This window comes from Trichoderma atroviride, chromosome 1, assembly GCF_020647795.1.
Source record: "Trichoderma atroviride chromosome 1, complete sequence".
NCBI classification, from domain to species: domain Eukaryota; kingdom Fungi; phylum Ascomycota; class Sordariomycetes; order Hypocreales; family Hypocreaceae; genus Trichoderma; species Trichoderma atroviride.
The window spans coordinates 5024349-5049951 of NC_089400.1; the positions used below are offsets into that span (position 1 = coordinate 5024349).

A 25603-nucleotide genomic window follows, 5' to 3' on the forward strand; every position below is an offset into this window, starting at 1 on the left:
CTAGCCATTCTGCCATCATCGTGCAAGGCAGGACAAGATGTCCACGTCTCCCACAACGGCCTCGGACGAAAGGCCACAGCGGGGCCGGCTACGCCTTGGCCGTCTCTTCAGAGGCAGCTCCGATTCCGAGCTCGAAAAGTCTGGGCTTTCAAAATGGTCCATGGGCATGTTAAACGACAGGGAGACTGTCGAGGTGCCGGGTAAGAGCAAATGACTGTCCGGTGCTGGTCTGCCTTGTGGCAAACTCTTTCTAACAACCGTCTCTCTACAGGCTCCGTCTTGCTGCTTGCTAGTGATCGCAACGAGCCGCTCGGACTGCGCAATGTCCATGCTCGTACCTCTCACTCCTCTATCCCGGCCGGGTTTCCCGTCGAGACCCCCATGACCCCTGGCGGCACTCGGCCGTTGCCGCATTCGCCGTCTTCTGGCCTTGAGAAGCCAGTGGTTGAGGCCCCGAGCAAGAAGAAGACAGACGATGGTAAGATCATACTGGATCCGCAGCCAGAAGACTCGGCCAACGATCCTCTGAATTGGCCCACCTGGCGGCGCGATTGTGCTCTTCTGTTCTTGGGCTACTACTGCATGATTGGAGGCGGTATGACGCCCGTCATCGCTGCAGGCTTTACCAACGTTGCCCACGACTTCAACGTCTCGGTCGAGCGGGTTCCGCTGACCACGGGCCTCTACATGATGGGCTTGGGCGTGGGTTCTGTCATTGCGTCTCCCACGGCCATCCTCTTTGGAAAGCGGCCAGTCTACCTCACCGGCATGATTCTGCTCATCGCTACCAGCATTTGGGCCGGATATGCCTCTAGCTTTTCCTCTCTCATAGCCGCCAGAGTGATTCAGGGCATTGCCGTTTCGCCGGTAGAGTGTCTGCCATCCGCCACCATTGCCGAAATCTTTTTCCTGCACGAGCGAGCATATCGCATCGGCATCTACACGCTTTTGCTTTTGGGAGGCAAGAATCTTGTCCCGTTGATCAGTGCCGCCATTATTGGCCGCTTTGGCTGGCGCTGGGTTTTCTTGTACGTTCAACTGGCCTTCTTTTCGCTCTCCTTCAAACTCGTCATGTGTATATTAACCGGTCATCCTTACTCTCTAGTATTGTTGCAATGTTGGTGGGATTAGGATTCGTACTGGTGTTTCTCTTCGTCCCAGAGAGTTTCTGGGATAGAACGCCAACTCGACATATGCATGTATCCAAGCGACCGAGCTTCCTTCGACGACTATCCTCCCGCCCAGGCCATAGATCTGCAGAAGTAACCAGCCCTAGGGGTAAATCGCCGGAACCTTCGCAATCTCCAGGAGTTATCGAACGCCGCAGAAGCATCCGCGTCCACGTCGGGTTTTCACCAGATGTAGAGCGGCAAGACCCGTTGGATGATGCTCAAAAGTCCCCACGGCCCGAGAGTCCTCAGGTTGGATTTGCCGGCCCGTCTTTTGATCACAAAGAAGAGGGCGGTGACCTGGAGAAGAATCTTGGCCAGGCTCCACCGATAACCTCTCCACGACCGAGTCTCGCTCCTGACCGTGGCCGAAGTATGACTGCGGCATCTCCTGCTCGTAGCACAGCCGAGAGCATGGTCATTACTGAGTATTACTCAACAGCACCCAATCTCGATCGCGACCGCTTCCCCTCGTGGAAACTCAAATCCCCCCCCTAAAATCAAAGCTTACACGCACAACCTACGACACAAGCCTGCCCAAACCTTTATCCAGCAGCTCAAGCCGTATCATGGCCGGCTCAACAATGACAATTGGTTCAAGGTCATGGTCAGGCCCTTTATCCTCTTTGCCTATCCCGCGGTCCTTTGGTCTGCAGCCATCTACGCGTGCTCCATCGGTTGGCTAATTGTAATCTCGGAAAACTTGGCCGTCATCTACAGAAATCCAAGCGGATACAACTTTACGGCTCTTCAAGCCGGCCTCGTCTACGTGTCTCCTTTTGTTGGCGGCATCCTTGGGACCGGCGTGGCGGGCAAAATCAGTGACATCGTTGTGAGAGCCATGGCGCGCCGCAATGGAGGCATGTACGAGCCCGAGTTTCGCCTCGTCATGGCCGCGCCCATCTTGCTGACGACCTGTATTGGCCTCATGGGCTTTGGGTGGTCGGCGCAAGAAAAGGATAGCTGGATCGTCCCGACAATCTTCTTCGGCATCACGTCCTTTGGCTGCTCTCTCGGCTCCACTACATCCATTACCTTTTGCGTCGATAGCTACCGCCAGTACGCCGGTGAAGCGCTGGTCACGCTCAACTTTTCCAAAAACATCTTCCACGGCTTGGTTTTCAGTCTATTCATTTCGCAGTGGCTTGCCGACGATGGCTCGAGAAACGTTTACATCTGGCTAGGCATCATCCAGCTCATCTTTTGCCTGATGGCGATTCCCATGTACATCTTTGGTAAGCGGGCTCGCATGTGGACCGCGAGGATGAACCTTATGGAAAGATTCTAGCATACTCCATCTACATCTGCTTCTCCTTGCAATTAGCATCTCTTGGCGTTTTTCTCCTTATCTCTTTCATTCTCTCTTCCTTTCCTTCCTTGCTTCTATTTTCTCTTTCTTTTTTGGGAAACATCTTGCGCATCGGCTGCTGCTGGACAGTGTAAAAGGCATAAAGCGTACGGCGCATTCGTTGGGAGGAAACTTTGATATCAATCAACAAATACCCTTTAGCTTGTCTATTTTTGGTTTTGCAACTTGGTATTGAGCAAGGAGGTGCGAGCGGATGATGTACACCAACATACATTTGAAGTATATATAGGTATATAACTATTCGAATACTATGATGTACTCTTTATCTATGCACAGCTGCTACCTAGTCATTACTCTTTACCGCGTATAGTTTCCCAGACTATCTCTCTGAGATTAAGGTTCGCTGCAAAGACCTATTTCGCGAAGATAGGCTCCAATATGATTTATCCAAGTGGCGATGACTCCGTACTGTGGCAGACGCCGCAAACTCTCAAACTACTATATCAAGCTCAACATGACGAACGCCGGCTTGAATCCCAAAGGCAAACTTGACTCACGAAATACTGGATTTGTCTAAATCACATATAATTCGCTCAAATAGGGCGCCGCATAGTGTCGAAATGTTGTGCCGAGCTCAACATAACGAACGCCAAACTTGTATCCCAAAGGCAAAACTTGGTCCACGAAATACTATTTGTATCATGGCTTATGCAATGGTTGTCTAGGAGGAAGCAGATCTAGTGCGCAATCTCCACGATATCGACCGTAGGGACGCGCAAGGGAGGGGTCAAAAGGCTTGTTCTTTTCTGTGATACGGAATCTATAGCTACTTGTATAGATATGGTGGTCTATCATTCCTTCCCTGGGGATGTCAGGACAAGTGTCCCCCAACTATTTGTCCGAATCACGTCAAATTCGCTCAAACAGGGCGCCGTATAGTGTCAACATATTATGCCAAACTCAACATTACAAACGCCAGCTCAAGTCCCAAAGGCAAACTTGGCCCACGAAATACTGTATTTGTAAAATTCGCTCAAACAAGGCGCCGTATAGTGTTGGAATATTGTGCCGGCTCAACATTACAAACGCCAGCTTAAGTCCCAAAGGCAAACTTGGCCCACGAAATACTATATTTGTATAATTCGCTCAAACAGGGCGCCGCATAGTGTCGAAGTATTGTGCCAGGCTCAACATAACGAACGCCAGCTTGAATCCCAAAGGCAAACTTGGCCCACGAAATACTATATTTGTATAATTCGCTCAAACAGGGCGCCGAATAGTGTCGAAATATTGTGCCAGGCTCAACGTCACAAACGTTAAACTTGTATCCCAAAGGGCAAAACTTGGTGCAGGAGATACTTGTCTGGAAAACCCACAGGTGACTCAAGGTCTCCGATATTATAACTTTGGCTGGGAATAATCAGTTGGAGGCGTTTTCCCACTTGATCAAAAGTTTAGGGGAGTGAGTATCCAAAGGGGGGGTTGGCGATAGAAGAAATCAGGTATATAATGAAGCGATTCTTCCCGTTCTTCTGCCCTTTTTTTTTCCCTCACCATCGATTCGAAGTATTGAGTCTCGAGCCTTTTTGCTTCCTACAGGTATCGTATATACACAGGTAGATATCGTGTAGCAAAGTCAGAAACTTGTACTTCGAATCCCCCCTCCCACCATGCCTCCTCCTCCTCCTCCTCTGCCCTCGCCCTCGTCCAGTGGGGACGAGGCCACATCTTCATCCCCAGAGCCGGAGGCTGGACCGGCACCTCCCCCCTACACCTCCCCCCACACCTCCGGGGGACGTGTCCGACGAGAACCAAAGCCGGGACTCGGCGACGAATACGCTGAATTGTCCCTTCCTCCTGCAAGGACATTGCCCGAGTGGACAGGCATGTCTTTTCGTCCATGACGAGTTCGTGGCGTGGTTGCAGGAACGTCAAGAGTTGACCCTACCAGAGGTAAGGTTGATTACTGCAACTTTAGATGAGAAGTTTATACTAACAATGTACCGTGAAAGATTGATACGCCTCCTGCGCAATCTCAGGACACAAGCCCCCAAGTTGCGCCCCTAATCGAGACCAATGGGGCAGCAGTCGGAGCAGCAACCGGAGCAGCAGTCGGAGCAGCAGCCGTACCAGCAGCCGTACCAGCAGCCGTACCAGCATATGGAGCAGCAGCCATAGCAACATATGGAGCAGCAGCTAGAGCAGTAAGGGAAGCAGCAGCCATTGTAGCAGCTGAAGCAGCAGCCGTAGCAGCAGTCAGAGCAGCAGCCGAAGCAGCAAAGGCAAATCCGCCATATGTCAGAAGGCCGCAAATCGTTGGCTCAACCTGCAGGAGCGTGGCCGTTTCCTGGCCCAAGCCCGGCAGGGTGGCCATCCTGGGCTATGGCAGCCTCGACATGGCCAAGGACGAATGTTCCAAGTTCAACGGGCATTCGATCCCAGCAGGCCAGCGCAAAAAGGTCTGCGGCCACGAGGTTGCTGCCATCCTGTCCTCCGCAGCCCGTCCCGCCGAAGCACCGCAGACAACACGAGTCTCCCACCAAGTCGCGGTATTTTTCGGGCCCTCCGTCCAGACAACAGACGAAAAGCTGAGGCGCTCAATCAGAAAGAACTTGACCCCGACTCCTCGTCACGTTCGCATGGGAGAGTACTCGGCTACGGAGGGCGAAACGATTGCGGCGGTGCGCTCGCTTCTGGCAGCTATTGCGCCTCTCGAGTTGTTTCAAGTCCAACAAGACTCGACCAAGACGCGGCTGGAAGCGACCGCATGGTTTCCGGACCTGGTGGCTGCGCTGGAGGCATCCCGACGACTGGACAAGACATGCCTCTCCTTTTGTGCCGAGGCGGAGCTGAGTGTGCGTGTCCATAATATCAACGACACCTGCTCTTTCCGCTGTCATAAAAGGAGATAGAAAGCATGGGATTGGACAGGATCGAATTGGGAAGGGTCAAGCTGATTGATGGAGACAACGGGGGCTGCCGATGCGACGGAATGGTGGGATTCTTGAAAAGTTTTGATTACCAAGAGGATGTATAAAAGTTTGGATTGATTTTGTCGTGCGTCAAGCATGGGGTCGCATAGGATGAGAGCCGACATCTTACGTCGTGGGCTACGATGGGGATCGAAAAGTTTGCTTTGTTATGATACGGGGTCTAAGGCTGCTATAAGAATGGAGGCTCTCCTCGTCCCTCCTTCCTTGGGGACGTCGGGGCAGGTGTCCCTCAACAGATTTGAAATTGATTCCTGGTCTAACCGCACCTTGTGGTTGTTGAAAGCATTTCTTGCACGAGTTTAGTGTCTTTGACTTGTTGCCCAACACCTTGGACATGGTTCAACGATATATATGAATCCAGGTATTATTTGAATCCCTCAAATTATAAACATACTTGAGAATTGCAGTATTAAACAACAGTAGCAGTAGCAGTAGTAGCAGTAGTAGCGGCTGTAGCAGTAATAGCGGCTGTAGCCCACCTATACGTAGCACCTACTATTTATAGAACTGGGGTGTTGGATAACCTTTTCCTATGCACATGGTCGTGCAAAATTCAAATCAGCCACTTCAACCAAGATACACTCCATCTAGGATCGTTCTCAGTTACATCCCAAGTAACAGCAAATCATGGTAGAGGTAACAACTGATGCCGAATAAAAGCGGGGACGACTGCTTCGCGGTTCATGCACTTTGGCAAGGCTAGCCTCACCAAGAAACAGACAAATTCAGACAACCAACCTCCATAAGCTGTCTTCTTGCCATCGCTACATCCTGAATCGTCGTCCAAGATGCATTCTATCCTGACGGCCGTTGTTAAGCCTCCATTTGCCCTGACACAGAGACGCCTTTTCAGCGCATCTGCCGCCAGCCTGGCGAAAAACCAAGTCTTTGACTCGTAGGTTCTCTCAGCCAAGCATTTATCTGGACACAAAAGATATCGCCCCGTTTCTCATCAAATCCCTCCCGAGCATCTGCATGTGTTCTCAAAAAATATATGAAAAGACCACTTTGCTAACAATCACTTGCTTAAAAAAAGCATCCGCACGCCAGCCTCATTCAACTCTCAACTTTCCCTCTCAACCTCTCTCGGGATTCCCCTCCTCACGCTGTGGAGCACGGCCTGGTGTCCGTCCTGCCGCACCATTGAGCCACTTCTCCGCGGCCTGGTCTCTTCCGGCGTTGGCGAACAAGAAGGCGGCGTGCTCTTTGCGCCGATGCAGTTTGACACTCCCGAGATGATGTCCACGCCCATCCCGCTGGCTTCGCGGTATTCCATAACGTCCACGCCGACGCTGCTGAGCTTTGATGCCGGCGAGGCGCGGGCTGGTACAAAAGTCATGGATGCCAGGAAGCTGGCGGATAGGCAGTTTCTAATTGATTGGATACGCAACGAGGCGAAACGACATGAGAGCGGAGGAGGAGGAGCCGCTTCGTTTGGAGGCTTGTTCAACAGCCGGTGATTCTCAGAGATGCCAGGATACATTTCGATGCATGAGAAGCGAATCACAAGACAAGGAGAAATTTGCATATATGACATACCTTGTAAATACAGACATCTCGTCAGGCAAAACAAACAGATTAAAGCCAAGGAAGGAAGGAACGCTGATGTACATTACCAACTCCCCAATTTTGACCACCTGCCCGTGGTCTTTTTACTACCTACACCTACATACCCTCGACTCTCTACTCTTCAATTGTTAGATAACATCGTCATCGCTTCTGATCCACGTCCTCCCCATCAAATATGTGCAGGAATGCTCAAAAATCAGATCGACAAGGCTAATTGATCTGCTTGAGCAAAGAGTATTTTTACGCCCGATGCCGCTTGATTATTGCAGCCAACTAACTGCTCTCGCCAATATAGGAGCCACCATACAATCATATTGTCGACGCCACCCTCAAAAAATCGATTACGCTCCTCCCACGCCCAAATGCCCGCCACATCTATGCACATACACACCGATGAGGATCCTCTGCGCCGGCGACTCCGCAGACATTGGCAGCGTCATCTCAGGCTCATGCCTAAGAGAAGCCAGAGGACACAAAAAAACAAACTGCGGCCTGTGTGGCTTGAACACACGACCTTCAGATAATTTGATGATTGAAGTTGCAACTTCAGTCTGACGCTCTCCCAGCTGAGCTAAGGCCGCTGAATGTGGATTCTGGCAAAGGCTAATCGCCTCATATTGCTTGAGTGGAGCAATTCAATTCAGTCGTGCCCAGTTCAGCGATAGTTTGGGATGTTCCATCGAGAGTCCAAGAAGTTGTGGCAGGCCCAAGTATTTGATCCAGAAACCGAAAATGAAACCCAAGGAAACCAATTCAACGACGTGCTGGGTTTCGGCGAGGTTGCAATAGCATTCACGTCTGAGAAAGCTAAAGCAAGCTTAGAAAAAACACTATTACCAACTTGACACTCAAGAAGGGACCTCAGCTAATCGCCATGGGATCAACTCGTTTGCGCGAAACACACCGAGTCGTCTTACAGGACAGGGGCTTCCAGGCACAGGTACGACGGCAGAATTGGTCTTGTGTCCGTCACACGCTCCCTCTTACGGCACAGGATCTGCAGGGATCAAGACCCCGAAACTCTGCTCCTCTCTTAGGTCCGAGAACCTTCTGTACTCGCTTGCGACTAGGCGAGGAAAAGCAACACTAGGCCTAGACGTCAATCCTCTTTAGAGGGGACGAGGGGGATCGACATTCGTGCATACGGACAAGAAACGGCCTTGTACCGAGAGCCTGTCAGCATACCTAATTCAATGGACAAGGCAAAGGCGAGAATAGAAGTTGCGCGGGCGCACAGAATGCGGAGTTGTCTGTAATACCTACGGCGTTAGTCCTCTGTATTAAACTACCTAGGCTCCAGGGTCAAAAGCGGCGTTTTAGAGCAGCACCAGATCCCTGCAATGCGCCGTTGCAGAACGAATGAGAGGGAGCTGCTCAACAAGCCAGAGAGGGAGCATGAGAGTACGGGCATGCATGTCCTCGTATGCTTTTCAGGTTCTGATATACTCTGTATAGGTGACTCTGGAATGAACAAGATACAGCGACCACAATCACGGAAATGAAGAGTGAAGCCGGCTCTGTGCGAAAGAGGCCTCGCATCAGCCACCGGGTCCATGGCTGCCACTAGCCCCCGGTCACCGTCACCTGTCAGGCGACATCTGCCTCCATATCTAATAATAAGCCAGGATCAGAGCTCGAGTGCCCCAGGGTCACGGTGCCGCTGCCGAAACTCGCATCTTGTGTGCACTTTGTCGCAATGGTAGAGGTATTAATAGGTAGGCATTGGCAACGCCGCCCTGGAAACGACGCCGCTGAGCAAAAGATTGTCCAGGTCCGGGTTCGATTCAAAGGATCGAGCATACAACACTACCGCTGGTAGTAAAACACACCCGTCTCCGTTGTGGCCAGGGTCTAGGAATTGTGCCAGTGCGACTCCAAACTCCGCTTGTGGCTCACCCACCCGAAACTACTGCGACGTTTCCACACCCGCGCTGCTTCTTTCAAACTCTCACCGGCAATGAACACTTCTTGACGCTCCTTTGACAGCCGTTTTCCTTCCGCTTTGTGCGTTGTGCGGCGATCAGGCAGGGCAGAGCTGCTGGGAGGTGCAGCAGCATCAGGGACCCTTTTTTTGATTTTCCTTTGCTCCAAAGACAAGCGTGTCTTACCCACTCATTCATTCCTTGACCTTGGCCAGGCTGGGCGCTCGGCGGCTAACTCTTGCTCGTTGCTGCGGCCCAACCCCTCGCACACACGCAAAGACACATACCCGAAATCTGGACGGCATCTGAGTCGCGAACGCACGCGCCCGTCCGAAACTACAAGACGAGACGACCACAGCAGCTGGCCGTGAACCATTGCCATCCCTTGCGTAGCAAAAGCACATCGGCCGCCACGGCGGTAAATTCGCAACATCAACCACGGCTTTGCTTTGATTCATTCCGCGGCACCAAAGGCTGTACAACGCTGGGCACGCTAGGCATAAAATCAGTTTTTATCGAGACATCTTGCTTCCCAACCTTTGCTCTCTTATCGTCCTTTATTTGCTTTGGAGGCCTTCACAATCGATATTAATTCCTGGTCTGGACATGCGCACGCCAGCGACTTCACGCGACGGCAAGTTATAGCATTGGCATATTCTTCTTCTTGTTTCCTTTTGCGCCTCGGACCGATTGCGACTCGATATATTGTTCGATATCAGCTAGAAACCGACAAATAAAGTAGTAATAATGGCATATGACGGAGGATACAACGGGGGCCAACAGCGGCCGTATGCTGGTTCAGCGGCACAGGCTCCCATGGCGAGAGGTTACGGAGGGCCTCGGCCGCCACAGCAGCAGTATAATGGTTATCAGGACGACGGCTATGGTGGTGACGGAGCAGCAGCAGGAGGATACGGGCCAGAGTATGGAAACAACCAATATCAAGATGGCGGCTATGGCCAGAGTCATCCTGGCCGAGCGAGAGGAGGCCGACCTCCGCAAGATGGTGGGCGAGGAGGCCCTCATATGCCCGAGGGCCAACGAGGGGCCAACTATCCTCCGAGAGGCGGTATGGGGCCTCCAGGGAATAGGGGCAGGCCGAATATGCCACGAGGAGGTGGACCACCAGGCCATTCCGCAGGTAAGCCTCATTTTTCAAATATCTAGTACATGACCAATTCCGTAGAATCCGGCTTGGTTGTTGAAATCGAATCCCTCGGCTCTAACCTTCTCCTTCTCTTTCCTCTAGGCGGTCGTCAACCGATGGATAACGGGCCTATGAACCCTCAAGGCGGCCCAGGGTTTGCCAATGGCAACTACCAATTTGGCAATGGATATGAGCTTGCAAACCAGATGTCACAGATGGATCTAAATGGACAAGATCCTAGAAGCCCACCCCGCCGACCACCTCCGGCCCGAAACGGCTCCCAGAACTACGGAGATTCACGACAAGGACAGCCCAGGCCAGGACCTGATGGCTACGCAGGCCATGGTGACGGCGGATACGGCGCTCGACAGCAACCTGGTCCACATGGAGCTCAGCGAAGCATGACGATGCCGTACAATGGCTCCGGAAGCCGTGGAGTGCCGCAGAGACCTGCTACGACAACGGGAAATCGCCCACCGCCTCAAAGAACCTATCCTCAGGAACACCAGGCGCCACCGCCGCTGCCAGGACAGTACAACAACGGATACGACCCATCGTATGCCAACGCCATTGATGATGTCTACGACTCTTATTACGACGAGCCGAGAGCGAGCGTATCAAGCCACAACTCGTCTCACAACTCGCACGCGCATAAAAGCAGCGTCTCGAGCCTGCCAGACTTTGATGCCATTCCCTCTCACAGCAAGCGAGACTCTTTCGAGCAGTCCATGCGACAAGCGCCTGAGCAGCCGCAGCAGGCAGCTTACCAAACTCCCAAGCTGGGCCATGCCCGCTCCATGGTAGAGATGCGTGAGCCGCAATCCGCCGTCTTCGAGATGGCCGCCGACATTCCCGAAGTTCCAGCCATTCCCCAGACGCATGCGTATCAGCCGGGATATAATCAAGGGTACAATGGGCCTGCTGGATACGCCCAACCGCCGATTCCACGAGGCCCGAGTGCGCCTCCAGGTGCAGCCGGGCATCCGCAATCTGGATTCGGGACCAATCGGCCGCCTATAGTCAGGCCAGGCACCGCCGCACCCACCAATCCAGACGGCCTGCCTGCACATCCAACGCCTATACGTCCGGGCCAGATGGAAAACTCGCTTGTGAATCCGAGTGCTAAGCCTCCTCCTATTCGAAACTACGGAGGTGGTCCTCAGACGGGGCCACCACCTCAGCAGCAACAGTATCAGCAGCAACAGTATCAGCAACAACAACAGCAGCAGCAACAAGCACCAACGCAGCAACCGCAACAGCAGTATCCTCCTCAACAGCCACTAGATCAAGGCATGCCAGCGCCCAGAGCGCCGCCTCCGCCGCGGGAGAGAGAACCTCCAGTAACCCCTGGCGAGCTGGAACACCTAAGGATGATTATTAAAGGCAACCCCAACGACCAGGCAAGTGCGCTGAAATTGGCCAAGCGTCTCATCGAAGCTTCCGACGTGCTTGTGCCAAATATCCCCGATCCGAGAGGCAAGGCAAAAGCTCGCGAACGATATCTTGTGGACGCCCACAAGATCCTCAAAAAGCTGGTCAACTCTCAGAATGGAGACGCCATGTTTGTCATGGCAGATGGTGCGGGTAGGGGTTTGTTTGGTCCCGATGGAGATTCCAAAGAGGCCTTTACGCTGTATCAATCTGCCGCGAAGCTGGGCCATGCTGCGGCTGCCTACCGTACGGCTGTATGCTGTGAGATTGGCCACGAGGAAGGTGGCGGCACTCGCAAGGATCCCATGAAGGCGATTCAGTGGTATAAACGCGCGGCGACTCTAGGCGACCCGCCAGCCATGTACAAGGTCGGCATGATCCTTCTCAAAGGTTTGCTGGGCCAACCCAAGAACCCCAGGGAGGCTGTGGGCTGGCTGAAGCGAGCGGCAGAGAGGGCGGACGCAGAGAACCCTCATGCTCTTCACGAACTCGGATTGCTCTACGAATCGGCATCGGGTAACGATGTCATCATCCGGGATGAGCAATACGCCCTGAGCCTGTTCCAGCAAGCGGCAGAGATTGGATACAAGTTCTCTCAGTTCAGACTGGGCTGCGCGTACGAATATGGTTTGCTGGGATGTCCCATCGACCCGCGACTCTCCATCGTCTGGTACTCGAAAGCTGCACAACAGGAAGAGCACCAGTCGGAACTTGCTCTTAGTGGCTGGTATCTGACGGGAAGCGAAGGCGTCCTAGGCCAGAGTGACACGGAGGCGTATCTGTGGGCGAGGAAGGCTGCTGTGGCTGGTCTGGCCAAGGCAGAGTACGCGATGGGTTATTTCACAGAGGTGGGCATCGGTGTTCCAGCAAACATGGAGGATGCTAAGCGATGGTATTGGAGAGCAGCCGGTAAGTTGATTCTTTTCGCCACATTGCTCTTTCCTTGTCTTTCTGGTCACATGTCCCCGGTATTGAATGGTGAATTCGATGCTAACGTCGAGGGTTGTTATAGCACAAGATTTCCCCAAGGCCAGAGAACGATTGGAAGACTTGAAACGATCCGGCAAAGAAAAAGCTCGTCCGAGAGAGCGAATCTCTCGAAGCCAAAAGCAACAGGAGGGAGATTGTGTAGTGATGTAAAACATGATTTGTTACGATGGAAAGATATCCAGAGGTGCCAAGGTGCAGAGTTTTCTGCCCTTTTTTTTTTTTTTTTTTTGGAATTAATGAGAGAAGGTTAGCGCAGAAATGTTTCTTGTTTCTTTTTGTTTTATTTGGATCTGAAAGATACCATTGGGTAGAATTGTATTGGGTTTATGGGAAGCTTTGACAAATTAACCTGGATACTTTTTTTTCCTTTTTTTTTATTATATTCTCTTACCAATTGTATTACTAAGATGGAGGGAATTTGATAAGAAATGATGCTATCGTATACATTTTACATTGGTGCTTCTTTCCTAGAGGTAGAGGTGTGTTATTCGAACAACATTTCCGTCTGTAAGCTGTTGCGGCCTTGCTTCAAGGCAACCTAGGGTTGGATGCATTTCTTTGTAAAACAGCGAAGCAGCTTTGGCGAGAAGGAATTGGCTAATGATTGTGTCCATCTTTTGCGTTGCGAGAATTATTGACTTGCCTTTTTTTTTTTAGAGTATCATCCAGCAAATGTATCTCTCTATTCGAATCAAAATCATTGGAGAATCACAGGGTAGATGACACTTCCATCACTGGGGCTACTCGACATTCTGCCACTAATATTTACCAACTACTCATGGCTTAGCTGCCATTTGGCTTAGCTTCAAGTCTAACTCTCACCGCTTTCCTATTCAAGCAGCTCTCGCACGGCAATATCAAATTCCATGACGCCACCTGAGCGAGTGAGAGCTTCCTTCCTCAGGCATAACCGAGCTCTCAAGCAAGAAGTGGACGTCACGACTTGGCCCGGCCCTTGATTTTCAATTGCATCTGCCGACTTTCTTCATTCTGCACATCAAAAATGCCTCCCAAGAAGCCTTTCAACTGGGGACTGTGGATAAAAGTCCTGGTGGGGTAAGTAGGCTCCGCGACTTTCAACTCCAAGCATGACACTGATCATCTCTCGTTAAAAGAGGAGCCATCATCAGCGTTGGTGGCCCGGCGCTCACGTACTGGGTGGTGCCAACCGAGGAAGAGCTGAGATCCAGATACAACCCTGAGCTCCTGAAGAGAAGCTTGGAAGGCAGAGAGGAGAGACAGCAGGAGTTTGACGACTTTGTTACGAAGCTGAAGGAGTATTCGAAATCTGATAAACCAAGTTGGTCCCACCAAAGAAATCCCCTTGTTTGATATATTTCCGTGGAGAATCGAGGCTAACGTGAATTGAAACAGTCTGGGCCGTCATCAAGGAGGATGAAGAGAGGAGAAAGAAAGCAGAGCTCGAAGCCAACAGACTTCAAAAGCAAGAGGCTGTAGCTCGGAGAGAAGAAATGCGGCGAGAAGCTGGCCTCGGGAAATAGGTGAACGAAAATGCGGTTTCATTCGAGCTTGGGCGTGGCGCAGCATGGCGAAGACGTCAAAGTCACCTCATCGCCTTTGTCCACGCCACTGCTGTGTACATTATGAAAAAAAGGGAGAGCATCTGTAAGATTTGAGTCATCACCATCGGCATTGACAAATTTCCAAAGTGAGCAAGCTACCGGTCTGTTCGATTTGAAGGATCAAGTTGCTACGATGAGAGAACAGGGATTTGTGTGAACCGGGATACCAGTATAAGAAAACAAGAAGAGGGAAGGAAAAGGAAAAGAAACAGACTCAACATGGGGTATGAGACAGGCATCTCGTCGGATTGTTCCGAGCTGAGGCTCGCACGTGGCGACAAGACAAGAAGCAAAGACTACAAATTGGAAGCAGGGGCGGGAGGCAAATTATTGGATCTGCTGCATGATACTACCTACTCCGCGCAAACTGGTTCAAAGATCGGATTCGCTCTTGCTCCCCATTAGCGTGGACTGGGGCTATTTGCTGCGACCCCAATAAATCAGTTTTTGCCAATATTTCAACATCCGCCATGTTTGAACCGGCATGAGATGGAAATGTTCGTCCTTCACGAATGCGTGATTTGATCGGGTGAAACGAAAGATGACCCAGAAGATATGAACAGACGCCACTCTTCATCTTCATCAAACCTACATGTGCTATAATGCGGTATCAAAAATGGACCAGCGATCACGCGAGACTTTGACAAGGCAGATTGCTTATCTGGAAAGGAAGCAATACGATATCTACAACGATTATAGCCATGCCCCCTCTTTGAACAAATCAGTTGGTCCTTCGCCCGGATCCAACGGACTGTTATTATACCGTGGCGATGATCCAATTGGCGAATATCCTCGAGTTGAGCCGGCCGAGCACAGTGCTTGCGTTGGAGACAATTCTTGGCAGCAACAAAAGTTCGTTCCTTTTTTGGCCACCAAATGCTCTGCTCTGCTGTTGGGCGCACGACATGATATTCCTACTCCCTCTATTGGCCAGCCGCCCATCCAACATTGCTCCTACAATTGCGGTACCCAATCACGCTAAATCCTATTCTACTGTATATCCTATTGTTTTTTTTTTCTTTAATTTCTTTTCTACCTCGGCATATACGGCAGTACCAAGGAATTCGAAGCCGTCTTTCCCGGTCGGCTGGTCAGTTGTTTTTGTTCTTCGCGGACGACAAACAAATATTTGCTTGATACGCCTATTGATATCTCGAATTTGCACCGTATAAGCGCGGCGATAGGTCCTCTCCACCCACAACACCGAGAGTCTAGCGAGAGCAGCGGGCGATGATGGATCTATAGACTCGACTTAGTGTTCGACATTGGCCCACAAAGTCCAGCGCTCCCACACACTATTGAAGGCAGCTTGCATCGGAGATGGATACAGCTGAACGTTATCTGCTCTCCCTACACAATAAAGGAGCATGATGATACCTATACTATATCGCCCATCTACTCCTAGCTATTCTCCTCTTTCGTGAGAAATCCAGATGCCAGGGCGCCCAGATCACTCAAGCTACCGACACACAGTGGGCATTACTATGACTTCGTGACCGTGGCAGCCATGAGCAAAAAAAAGATACCGATGGAGAGGAAATACCCAGAGTGCCTCTTATCCTTTGTTTTCTATAGGAGCGTTGCGCATGTGTGGTGACTACCCCAGCGACAGCCACTTAGGAAGATGTTTTCTGTTGGCCACGCCCTTTGAACCCCGTCGGCCAACTTGGCTTTCGACATGCCTCGGACAAACCGGAAGCATTTGGCAGGTAAACCACGTCGCCTCGGCGCACTTTTGAGAGGGATGCCCCAGATCGCTTGGCGACCCGTGTGCTTGATTTAGAGGGCTGGGCATCTTGTGGCTTCAGCTTGGCGCATATCCGCTCAAGATTGGACGAGCGCCGCCGCAGGCCACCGAAGCTGATATTTCAACCATAGCAGACTTCAATGTTACTTGCGACTTGAGCAAGCAACTCCGGAGAGGGTAGTATCGATATGGAATTGCCGCCTCCACAAGGCTTGGCGATTGAGCGGAGGCGTCAGCTAGACCACGCAAAAGGTCCTGACTGGTGCTAACGGAGACGAGGTGACACTGCCCATGCCGTCCTGCTGGCATGATGATTACTATTACTGGAAGTTGTCCCAAAGAAACCAATGGGAGTGAATAGTTTGCCAAGTGGCCAGTCGTTTCGGCAGCCTACCAAGCGGCCTCAATCAACGCAGATTAAGGTTAATCTGGGAGCTAATGATTTATGGAGTACAAGGGGCCTTGGCTGCGAAGGCGCTGCCGTATGAGGAAAGTTCTCATGTGTGATTGCAATTCATATCACGACGAATACCACCATGCTCTACACCCAGACATATTCCGCCCATGGCTGTATCGGAGAATGAGAACGTGGTGGAGAGTATAGAAGAACGGAGATCTTTTGTCATGGCTACTGTGTGATCCCATGCATCTTCCAGGGCCTCGCCCCTTGCTTTTCCCTCTCCTTCGGGCCCATGGTTAGGTTTACAGATTATCCTCAAAGAAGGCTGTTGAGTACTCTACCGCAACTGAAGCCTTATAGCGGTCCTGCACAAACACCTATTACGGGCAAATACAGACACCGAATCTGGCCGAGCAAAAGTGCATCTAAAATAAGACGCAAGGATGGATTATAGCCCTGGTCTAGCCTGAGCCACCCCGGCTGGCTCTAGCTCTAGTCCTCTGCATGCAGGCCATGCGGGGAGCGGCTGGATGCCGGAGGATTTAAGAGCAGAAAATCACGGGTGGCTAAACCCAAAGGCAACGCCGAAACGAGGAAAATGGCGATCCGTTAGTACTGGGCAGGTACTTTTTCCTTCTCTCAAGGGCCTGCGTCCAACGTCCTTGCATACAGAGTACTACACGATCATGTTGTGAAGGAGATTTCTGTTTTATGGCTGACGCTGCCAAGCCACAAAGGTCCTGCGTTTAGGATAAACAAGGCAAGCGTTGGCTACGCTGATTTTATTTGTGGGAAAAAAGCGGAACATCGGGTCGCCGAGCAAGCGGCTGCACAATCTGATTAGCTACTCAAAATGAGGTTTGCTACGTGGATTTGATAATTACCATGATATGTCGAGAACAGAGGCATTCCCGGCGGGAGGAAAGTAGCAGAAGGCGACCAAGGTCACCTCTCAAGTCATGTCAGGGACCAGATGCTGTACGACTCTCATGCGGAATATTACCTACTACACACATGCCAACGTTCCCCGAACCCTGAACAATAGTTCGATTTCAGCTTCTCTAGTGGGTAAGCTGTTGGCTGTACTAATGCGGTACAGATTGCCATCACAATTAGATACAGGCCAGGTATCAATCAGGTGAGCATGGTGCGAGTCTTGGCACAGATATGGACGGGTGTTGTTGGTACCGCAAGCTGCAGCGGTATCGGCCGAACGCTTCTCGCTCCACGAGCGTCAATCTGATTGTGTTTTGGACGGTGCAGGTGGCGTCTGCTGTCTGTGCGGCTATGAGCAGAAAGAATCTTCATCTCATATCAGACTCAGACACGATGAAGAAACTGTTGGCTGTGCTGCCTGGGCATTTTCCGTCTCTCGATTTTCCATTGACTCTGAGCGAGAAGTGCCAATCTTATTCGAACGGAAAATGACGCCCTATTGGATGAATTCCTCTGATTAGGATGCTGCTGCCAAATGCTAATCCAATACCCACTGCGGCTTTGCTTGACAGGGCAATATTTGTTGGGCGCAAAATCAACCGAAGCAATCATTTGTGCTGGGCATAGCTGCTGCCGTGTCGCAATACCTATCGCCAACACATCGCCTCCGTCCTAGGCTTGTACGAGTATGTCGGTACTATGGGGGCTTCTCTGTCAGAAGTGGTTGTGCGAACGAGGCTCTCTTGCAAGCGATGCGCCTTTATCGATTATAGGGCACGGCTTCAATGGTACAACGACAAAATACGACCGGAGTCACTCTGTCACAGTGAGTATCCATTGATTTTTGAGATTCCCTGTCTCACAAGCTCAAATTGGATATGCCTTTTCCCTCTTTTGCCTTGAATCTTCTACTCGTCTATAGCGTCGGCTGGAAGTTTCCGACTAGCTGGCGCTTATTTGCTGTCTAAATAGAAGCTGGCCGCTAGCAATGTGAGCTTATCCACTAGCCGAGGAACCAAAGAAGGCAAATTATAACACTGCTCGTACCAATCCTCTGCTGGAGCAGACGCACGGTGCCACTGCGTTCTCACAAAAGGGCCTTTGGCTCTGGGGCTGGGCATCTCTTTCGGGGGCCTTTTGGCAAGACGCTAGATCAGCGGCCAGGCCTCAAGGCCACCAACCACGGCAACGGATACCCTGAGAGAGGCATTGGCGGATCTCTGAACCCCTGTCGCGTGCCATAACGCCTAAAGCTACAGCCACGGAAACGGAGGGCTGCTTCTGGCAGGTGTCCACACTATGTCTGAGTCTGAGGCCCAGAAGACTATCGCTGAGCATGGAGGATATCCGCTACCAACAGAGGGGCAATCGCCACATGGGATCTTTTGGAGGGCACAGGCCTTGGCATTGGCCTCTGCTTCTGCGGCTAGTACGAACAGAGACCCAATCCCCAGCTGGACAGGCGAGTCAGAGCAGCGATACCCAGTTGCCGGGGCACTTACGGAGCAATGGTCCAAGCAACAGTCCTAGCAGTGATACCTACTGTACTTACCAAGGTATCCCTCCCTTCAAAGACGCCCCCAGCACTCTTTGCCAGCCCGCAATGCCAGAAACCGACGCTGCCAAGAACAAACTTGCAGCCACTACCAAAGTGCCCGCGTCCAAAGCTGGACTAGGCCCCGTTGTGCCACACACAGAGGCACGAGATAGGCCGCCTCCACTCTGTCCGGCGCTATGCTCGCTGCAAAGAGTCCCTGCAGCCAACGGCGGCTCGCTGCTTCACCTTTGGATGATAGGCGGTACATCACAGAGGAGCAGTGAGACATGAGGAAGCAAGGGAAAGCAACGAGTGAGAGAGACATTTTCAAAGTGGCCACCGGGTCAGCCCACCATTGCCCCCCCGCATGCAATTCAAGGTACTTGTGTTACTCAGGACTCAAGTCTCTCAGCCGCACACGGACATTGCGGTGCAATGTTACAGCGTGTAAGACTGGGGGTGATGGTGATTGAAGTGATAGATATAAGGATGGAAGATGTCCCACCTCTTGATGAACTCGCTTGTTCCTCTTCCTCCAGAGGCCATTCTGCTGTTTCTGCTTTTCAAGCTGTGTCAACACTACCACATCTTTCTGTAGTGGCAGCACATACAGCGATTCAAGATGGCCTTTGGATTTGGCAAAAGCGACGCGCGCGTCGAGACTGAGGCCGTGTCCTCGGGCGTCGAAGTTCTCCCTGCGGATGCAGCCAATGTCGAGGCTGATCTCCGCAACTTCAGAAAGCAGCACCGATGGGATCCCTTCCTCGACATTGATAAACTCGACAACATCGATGAGGCCCTGGCCTCGGGCAATATCGAGAAGGAGGCTGCCATTGATGAGTCTTTGATTCAGGAGGATTCACCCTATCCAGAAGTCCGCGCTTCGGTACGTCTATTCGTATTTCGCTTTGGACATTATTTGATTTTTATTTCTATTTTCTTCTTCTTCAATCCTTGTCTTCGTGTCTAACGTATTATCCTGTTTGCTTCTAGGTTCCTCCAACCGACCAAGATGTCCCAGTCAACACAATTCGTGCCTGGACCATTGGTGCCATGATGTGCACAATTGTAGCTGCTTGCAACATCCTGCTCACTCTCCGACGTGCCCCCATCGTTATTACATCCACGGTCGTGCAGTTGATATCTTACCCGTAAGTTTGCCACCGTGCAACTCCATTGCTCTGCGGCGTCATCATATGGGCTAACTGGTAGCATTACAGTATCGGTTGCTTCTGGGCCCGTGTCTTCCCCAACTGGTCATTCACCGTCTTTGGACACAAGTTCGAGCTCAACCCCGGGCCCTTTAATGTCAAGGAACACACCATCATCACCATGATGACGGCAGCCGGAACGGCCGCGTCCTATGCTATCGATATCTTGTTGGCTCAGGAAATCTTCTACCACCAAAAGCTGGGCTGGGGCTTCCAAATCCTTCTCATCCTCTCCACCCAGGCCATGGGCTTCGGTGCTGCTGGTGTTGCTCGACGATTCCTCGTCTGGCCGTCATCCATGGTGTGGCCTGCCGTGCTCATCACCACAACTGTCATGTACTCTCTGCACAACCACGCCCCCGCCGATCCGGCCACGACCAATGGCTGGACGATTGGCCGGTACAGCTTTTTCCTCATTGTTGCCGCCGGAACGTTTTTCTGGGAATGGGTTCCTCAAGTCATTGCCCAGTTTCTCCAATTCTTCATGTTCCCCGTCTGGATCAAGCCCGATTCAGTGGTGGTGAACCAAATATTCGGAGGAAATACTGGACTGGGCCTCCTTCCCATCTCGTTTGATTGGTCAATTATTTCGGGCTTCTTGCTCTCTCCTCTCCAGACCCCGGCCTTTGCCATTGCCAACGTCTCAGCTGGTATCTTCATCATGCTTCTCGGAATCATTGGTCTCGCCTATGCTGGCCCCGAGTTCTACCGCTATCTCCCTCTCAGTGCTAACCAGAACTTTGATCACTACGCTCAACCCTACAACACGAGCCGCATTCTCAACCCCGATTATACCGTCAACCTCACGGCGTACAGGGAGTACTCCCCTATCCTGCTGGGTCCCGCCTTTTCTCTGTCGTATGGCATGGGCTTTGCCGGCCTAGTTTCAACCCTTACCCATATTGCCTTGTTCTATGGCCCCGACGTCTGGCGTCGGTCTGTTGACTCTCGATCTGAGGAGCCCGATATCCACTTGAAGCTTATGCGCAAGTATAAAGAGGCTCCTGAATGGTGGTTCATTGCCGTGTTCCTGGTGTCATTTGCATTCGGTTTAGGCGCATGTTTGGGTTTTCAGACTCATTTGCCCGCGTGGGCGTATATCCTGTGTATTATCATCGGCCTCTTCTTTTTCATCCCTGTTGGCATGGTTCAAGCCATCACGAATCAGCAAACCGGTCTCAACATCATCACCGAGATGATTTTCGGTTACATGCTTCCCGGCCGCCCCGTGGCCATGATGCTGTTCAAGTCTTGGGGTTACATGATGACTTTCAACGGCCTCCAGTATGTATCTGACATGAAGGTTGGCCACTACATGAAGATTCCTCCTCGTAGCATGTTTGGTGCTCAGGCTTTTGCCGTGATCTGGCTCTCCATCGTTCAGATTGCCACCTACAACTTCTTGCGTGGCAACATTGAGGGCATTTGTACTCCGACCCAAGCACAGGGCCTTACTTGCCCCAATGCTCGAACTTTCTATAATGCCAGTGTCATTTGGGGTGTTATTGGCCCTAAGCTGGTGTTTGGGGCTGGGCAACTGTAAGTTTTCCATGTTTCGCCAATCTCTCCAAACTATTAGACAGTTGGATTTTTTGCTAACCAAAATCCATCAACAGATACTCCTGGACCAACTACTTCTGGCTGATTGGCTTCTTGTGTCCCTTTATTCAGTGGCTCCTTGCCCGTCGCTACCCTCGCTCTCCGCTCCGCTATGTCGTCTTCCCTGCCTTATTTGGAGCTGCTGGAATGATTCCCCCCGGCGACAACCTGGTACCTTGCCCAGTGGTGTATCATCGGTCTCGTCTTCAATTGGTGGATTAAGAGGCGCTGGCTTGGTTGGTGGAGTAAGTTTCTCCCATTTACTCTTTTTGGCTGTCCGAAAGATGTCAAACTAATCCCTTCTTCTTTTAGCTCAATACAATTATGTCTTGTCCGGCGCTCTCGATATTGGCACTGCCCTCTGCACCGTCATTATTGGTCTGGGTCTAGGTCTAGGTAATGCGGAATTTCCAGACTGGTGGGGCAACTCAGTTACCACTAATAACCTCGATTATAATGGCGCTGCTGTTTTGAGGGTTGCGCCGACCTCGGGTCCGGGCATTGGGCCTTCGACTTGGTAAAGAAGGGGGTGGTGCTGTTGCATAAATCCTGGTGTGAAGAGGTGGTGGGAAAACTATGTTATGATGTGATGAATTGTCTGTTTCTCAATGTACTATCTATAGCACGTCTTTTTGATGTGCTGTCTCTGAATATACCCATTCTCATTATGAAACAAGGCGTGTGAGTGTTGTCTGTTGAAGAAGACAGCAGGCGTAAAGGTCGAGGGAGTGTTTTGAGCAGATCGAAATAAGCATTGGTTGAGTCAAAGCAGAGTACTAACATTACTCTCAATACAAAAATTACCTAATCCATCTTACATGCGCTCGGCAGATTCCCTTTGAGATGCATTACGAGAATATCTTTCCTCCTTTTAATAACGAAAGAGTAGTCGCAGCATAGCTGGTGGTTGCAATAGAGTCCCACTAAGCCATTAAGCATAGCGAGATGCCAACTTTGTACAAGCGTCCTACATTAGCGTCCTATCTTCGTTTGTTGCTGAAGCCATAACCTATACTGACTAGGTATAGTAGTATCGGTTTCCTCCGGTTTGGATAGTAGGTACCTACCTTTGCAGGAATTTTCAAGTATACATGACTATGATATTCATTCATCTTAAATTGGACATGTCCCATAATTTGGCGCAACGATGATTAAATAGTGGGCGTTGGACTTGAATCGCTAAAGTGGTTGAGAATGGATATGACCAAAAGAGTCACGTCAAGCTAAGCTAGATCTCTCTCAATATTTTCAGTACACCTGGAACATTGCTTGGCCACTAAACGAGTTGTGTTGCACTATTTCCAAATGATAAAAAGAGACTTGTTATTACGTTCTAGGAAGCATATAAGGATTAAAAAAGTGGATATATAAGAAAGGCAAGAGTCTTGCTGCTGGGAACACATGTACTTACTAATCAGCCAAAATATGGAGTTACAGTTTGTGTAATCTACAATCTCTATGAGACATCCATCATTATAGACCATATAAATGGCCTGTCCCTTCATATTCTTCTAGCCTTCTTTACAGATCAAATATGAGCATTCATCCTTCCATGGGCCTGGTAAAAGGCCAAGTGCGAACAAAAGTTGATAGAGTCAAACCCTTCAACCACATGGCAAGGACGGGATAACTCCAAGTCACACATTCACATCTCATCCCCAAGAGGATATTTCAACAGGCCTTGAAATTAGCCGAGTATTCACAGCGCCAACAGTTTCCCATTTGAATAGCAACCATTGCACCGGTATGTCATTTGCTCAGCTACCAAATGCGCCCTATGGCATTCCAAGCACAACCCGATATTGTAGAAGAACCGGCCGGAAAGAGACAAGAACCACAGACTCCCATACTTTGTTTCACTTTGCTCGTCCGCTGCGTTACAGCAGACAATCTCTCCTGCCATTCGCCTCGCACCGCATCACCCAAGGGGAGGGGAAGAAAAACTCGCGTCTTTGTATCGTACTTTTGTTTTAAACATTTTGTTTTATTTTATACGGTGTGTTTAGCGAGTTCGGGCAGCGACCTTCTGCTGAGCACCCTTGGCACCCTGCTTGCTCACGTTTCGCTGGGTCTGGCCCTTGGCGGCGGTGGCAGCGCTCTTGGCCTTCTCGGCCTTCTTGACGGCCTGGGCAGCAGCCTTCTTCTCCTTGTCGGCCTTGATGGCCTCGGCGCGAGCGGCAGATCGGGCCTCGGGGCGCATGGAACGGCGCTCCTTGATGACCTCGAGGGAGGCACCAACGATGGCACGCTGGGCCTTGACGGTGCGGCGGGTGCGCTTCTTGGCAACTTCCTGCAAAGGGGGTTAGTCATCACATTGTCCAGAGTCCGTTTCTGTCTTCTTCAAATCTCCTCTCTTCTCCTGTCCGCGTTGATATATATATATGTAGACTTGGATAGTAGATATGGGGCATGGACAAAGAAATGCCCCTCGTCAATGTTCCATCATCGAGGCGGAGACAAAGAGAGAGAGGAGATTGAAGAAAGCGGTTCGGAGTTCGTAGTTGCGTCGTGCGTACCTCAGAGATACCCTTGCGGTGCTGTCGTCGGAAGAGAACGGTCCAGGCAATACGACGGGGGTTCTTGCGCTGGAGGAAAAGTGACTCCGACTTGCCGTTGACAAATCGGAACACCTTGCTGTCGCCACGGACATAGATCTTACCCTGTGAGACGAAAGCGCGGTTAGCATCCATACAGCCTGAAACAATAACTTGAATGTCTTTGTTTGTTTCTTGATTCCTCCTAATGCGACGACGGGGATTTTTTTTTTGGCTGCATCGTTCCTCCGTTCGGTATCTGCAAAATTCTTCTCTGTTCCATATCGTTGATGATCCCATCATGCCTCCAAGCCGTGCCCTTGTTCCATCTCTTTCTGTTGTATCGTCCTCCACAGCCTCATCCCCATGACGTCGCAATCGAGTATCAAAAGTGCAAAGGGAATTGCAAGGAAAGAGAGCATCAGCATACCTTGCCAGGGTAGATCCTCTGTCCGGAGAAGCTGTCTTCGTAGGTACGCATCTTGCCGCAGTGTGTGGGTTATGGGCGACAAGGTGAAATTTGGCGTGAGTTTGGCGTTGACGAAAGATGAGCAGCCGTCTGGACTGTCGCTGGATAGGGTCAATTTCACGAATTGTGTGTTTGCAATGACTAAGCGGGCCTAGGGCAGGCGTTTGTGGGCGCCAAAAAAACTCGGGTAGTGGGCTTTGGCGGGCAGTGCACGTGACTTCAGACCTGTAGTGCCTTTTTGGCGGGGAGAGGCTGCTGGCACATTGCCTGATTGCCTATTCCGGGAGTCGAGACTAGCAGCATCAGCATAATATCAACTGATCTGCAGCGCAGTTGAGCCTCAGCTCTTGCTCCCGCTTACACGCAGCTCCCCATATCCAAGCATACGCTCCCTGTTCTTTTTCTTTTACTCACAAAAATATGGTTTTATGAAACAGTAACATCTATAATCCTTTACGGGCAACAAAGGTCAAGTAAATGACGTCTCGCGCGAATCTCATCGCCCGCGCCGTCATTAGCCAATTCGAGAAGCTGCCGTCTAAGCGGAAGCCCTGTGTTCGAGACAATGGCCTCCACGAATGGGTGCCCCTGAGCGGCATTGTCGCTGAGAGAGATGGAAATTTGACTTGTCTGGCATTGGCGTAAGCTCTTTTACTCTTCCTATTCTCGTTGCTCTTTTCTGAAACTGCGAAAGTGCAGAACGGGCATGAAATGCCTCCCCGCATCGAAGCTTGTCGAGGCAAAGGGTGTGGCTATTCACGACTGGCATGCTGAAGTTTTGGCCATTCGGACGCTCAATCGTTATCTACTGGATGAGTGTCAGAGCATCGTCGATAGCAACCATAATGGCTCTGAAGCATTTCTCCAAAGGAGCCAAGACAGAAATGAAGAGTATACAACGCCCTTCCGAGTAAGGGATGATGTAAAACTTCACATGTATTGCTCCGAAGCTCCTTGTAAGCTGTTTCCACCCCTTCATTACTTCTTCGTTCCTATTTCTCAGCCTTGATACAGCATAACGATACGCCTTTTTACCAGATATAGATATATCGTATCA

General features: G+C 51.0%; 11 protein-coding genes and 1 non-coding gene across 12 annotated transcripts; 9 read left to right on the forward strand and 3 right to left on the reverse strand.

Annotated features, from left to right (window-relative positions):
* Window positions 1-37: 37 nt before the first annotated feature.
* On the forward strand, window positions 38-1667 carry TrAtP1_001806 (uncharacterized protein; the record flags this gene model as incomplete). Its single annotated transcript, XM_066111169.1, has 3 exons — window positions 38-200; window positions 272-1028; window positions 1106-1667. The coding sequence occupies 3 exons, from the start codon at window positions 38-40 to the stop codon at window positions 1665-1667; spliced, it is 1482 nt and encodes a 493-aa protein (XP_065967242.1).
* A 106-nt stretch (window positions 1668-1773) lies between these two features.
* Window positions 1774-2457, forward strand: TrAtP1_001807 (uncharacterized protein; the record flags this gene model as incomplete). Its single annotated transcript, XM_066111170.1, has 1 exon — window positions 1774-2457. The coding sequence occupies one exon, from the start codon at window positions 1774-1776 to the stop codon at window positions 2455-2457; it is 684 nt and encodes a 227-aa protein (XP_065967243.1).
* Window positions 2458-4148: 1691 nt separating this feature from the next.
* TrAtP1_001808 (uncharacterized protein) lies at window positions 4149-4382 on the forward strand (the record flags this gene model as incomplete). Its single annotated transcript, XM_014085798.2, has 1 exon — window positions 4149-4382. The coding sequence occupies one exon, from the start codon at window positions 4149-4151 to the stop codon at window positions 4380-4382; it is 234 nt and encodes a 77-aa protein (XP_013941273.2).
* A 131-nt stretch (window positions 4383-4513) lies between these two features.
* TrAtP1_001809 (uncharacterized protein) lies at window positions 4514-4852 on the reverse strand (the record flags this gene model as incomplete). Its single annotated transcript, XM_066111171.1, has 1 exon — window positions 4514-4852. One exon carries the CDS (start codon window positions 4850-4852, stop codon window positions 4514-4516), a length of 339 nt encoding a protein of 112 aa, XP_065967244.1.
* Window positions 4853-4874: 22 nt separating this feature from the next.
* Window positions 4875-5390, forward strand: TrAtP1_001810 (uncharacterized protein; the record flags this gene model as incomplete). Its single annotated transcript, XM_066111172.1, has 1 exon — window positions 4875-5390. One exon carries the CDS (start codon window positions 4875-4877, stop codon window positions 5388-5390), a length of 516 nt encoding a protein of 171 aa, XP_065967245.1.
* Window positions 5391-6259: 869 nt separating this feature from the next.
* Window positions 6260-6931, forward strand: TrAtP1_001811 (uncharacterized protein; the record flags this gene model as incomplete). Its single annotated transcript, XM_014085797.2, has 2 exons — window positions 6260-6366; window positions 6508-6931. The coding sequence occupies 2 exons, from the start codon at window positions 6260-6262 to the stop codon at window positions 6929-6931; spliced, it is 531 nt and encodes a 176-aa protein (XP_013941272.2).
* Window positions 6932-7526: 595 nt separating this feature from the next.
* Window positions 7527-7621, reverse strand: TrAtP1_001812. The gene has a single exon. It is a non-coding gene; the product is annotated as a tRNA-Phe (tRNA).
* A 1042-nt stretch (window positions 7622-8663) lies between these two features.
* TrAtP1_001813 (uncharacterized protein) lies at window positions 8664-13009 on the forward strand. Its single transcript, XM_066111173.1, has 4 exons — window positions 8664-8755; window positions 8812-10103; window positions 10212-12449; window positions 12553-13009. Exons 2-4 carry the CDS (start codon window positions 9710-9712, stop codon window positions 12678-12680), a joined length of 2760 nt encoding a protein of 919 aa, XP_065967246.1. The 5' UTR covers window positions 8664-8755; window positions 8812-9709; the 3' UTR covers window positions 12681-13009.
* A 524-nt stretch (window positions 13010-13533) lies between these two features.
* Window positions 13534-14032, forward strand: TrAtP1_001814 (uncharacterized protein; the record flags this gene model as incomplete). Its single annotated transcript, XM_014085796.2, has 3 exons — window positions 13534-13586; window positions 13646-13830; window positions 13905-14032. 3 exons carry the CDS (start codon window positions 13534-13536, stop codon window positions 14030-14032), a joined length of 366 nt encoding a protein of 121 aa, XP_013941271.2.
* A 5323-nt stretch (window positions 14033-19355) lies between these two features.
* On the forward strand, window positions 19356-21765 carry TrAtP1_001815 (uncharacterized protein; the record flags this gene model as incomplete). Its single annotated transcript, XM_014085793.2, has 4 exons — window positions 19356-19619; window positions 19727-19884; window positions 19954-21483; window positions 21561-21765. 4 exons carry the CDS (start codon window positions 19356-19358, stop codon window positions 21763-21765), a joined length of 2157 nt encoding a protein of 718 aa, XP_013941268.2.
* A 1780-nt stretch (window positions 21766-23545) lies between these two features.
* TrAtP1_001816 (60S ribosomal protein eL24) lies at window positions 23546-24558 on the reverse strand (the record flags this gene model as incomplete). The annotated part of the gene is made up of 3 exons (XM_014085792.2): window positions 23546-23833; window positions 24060-24203; window positions 24508-24558. 3 exons carry the CDS (start codon window positions 24556-24558, stop codon window positions 23546-23548), a joined length of 483 nt encoding a protein of 160 aa, XP_013941267.1.
* A 465-nt stretch (window positions 24559-25023) lies between these two features.
* Window positions 25024-25555, forward strand: TrAtP1_001817 (uncharacterized protein; the record flags this gene model as incomplete). Its single annotated transcript, XM_014085791.2, has 2 exons — window positions 25024-25187; window positions 25246-25555. 2 exons carry the CDS (start codon window positions 25024-25026, stop codon window positions 25553-25555), a joined length of 474 nt encoding a protein of 157 aa, XP_013941266.2.
* Between the last annotated feature and the right edge of the window lie 48 nt (window positions 25556-25603).

Coding starts and splice junctions, on each gene's coding strand:
- TrAtP1_001813 (XM_066111173.1), top strand. CDS start 9,710: ATGGCATATGACGGAGGATACAACGGGGGCCAACAGCGGCCGTATGCT. Junction 10,104..10,211: donor ACCACCAGGCCATTCCGCAG/GTAAGCCTCATT, acceptor TCTTTCCTCTAG/GCGGTCGTCAACCGATGGAT. Junction 12,450..12,552: donor ATGGTATTGGAGAGCAGCCG/GTAAGTTGATTC, acceptor GGGTTGTTATAG/CACAAGATTTCCCCAAGGCC.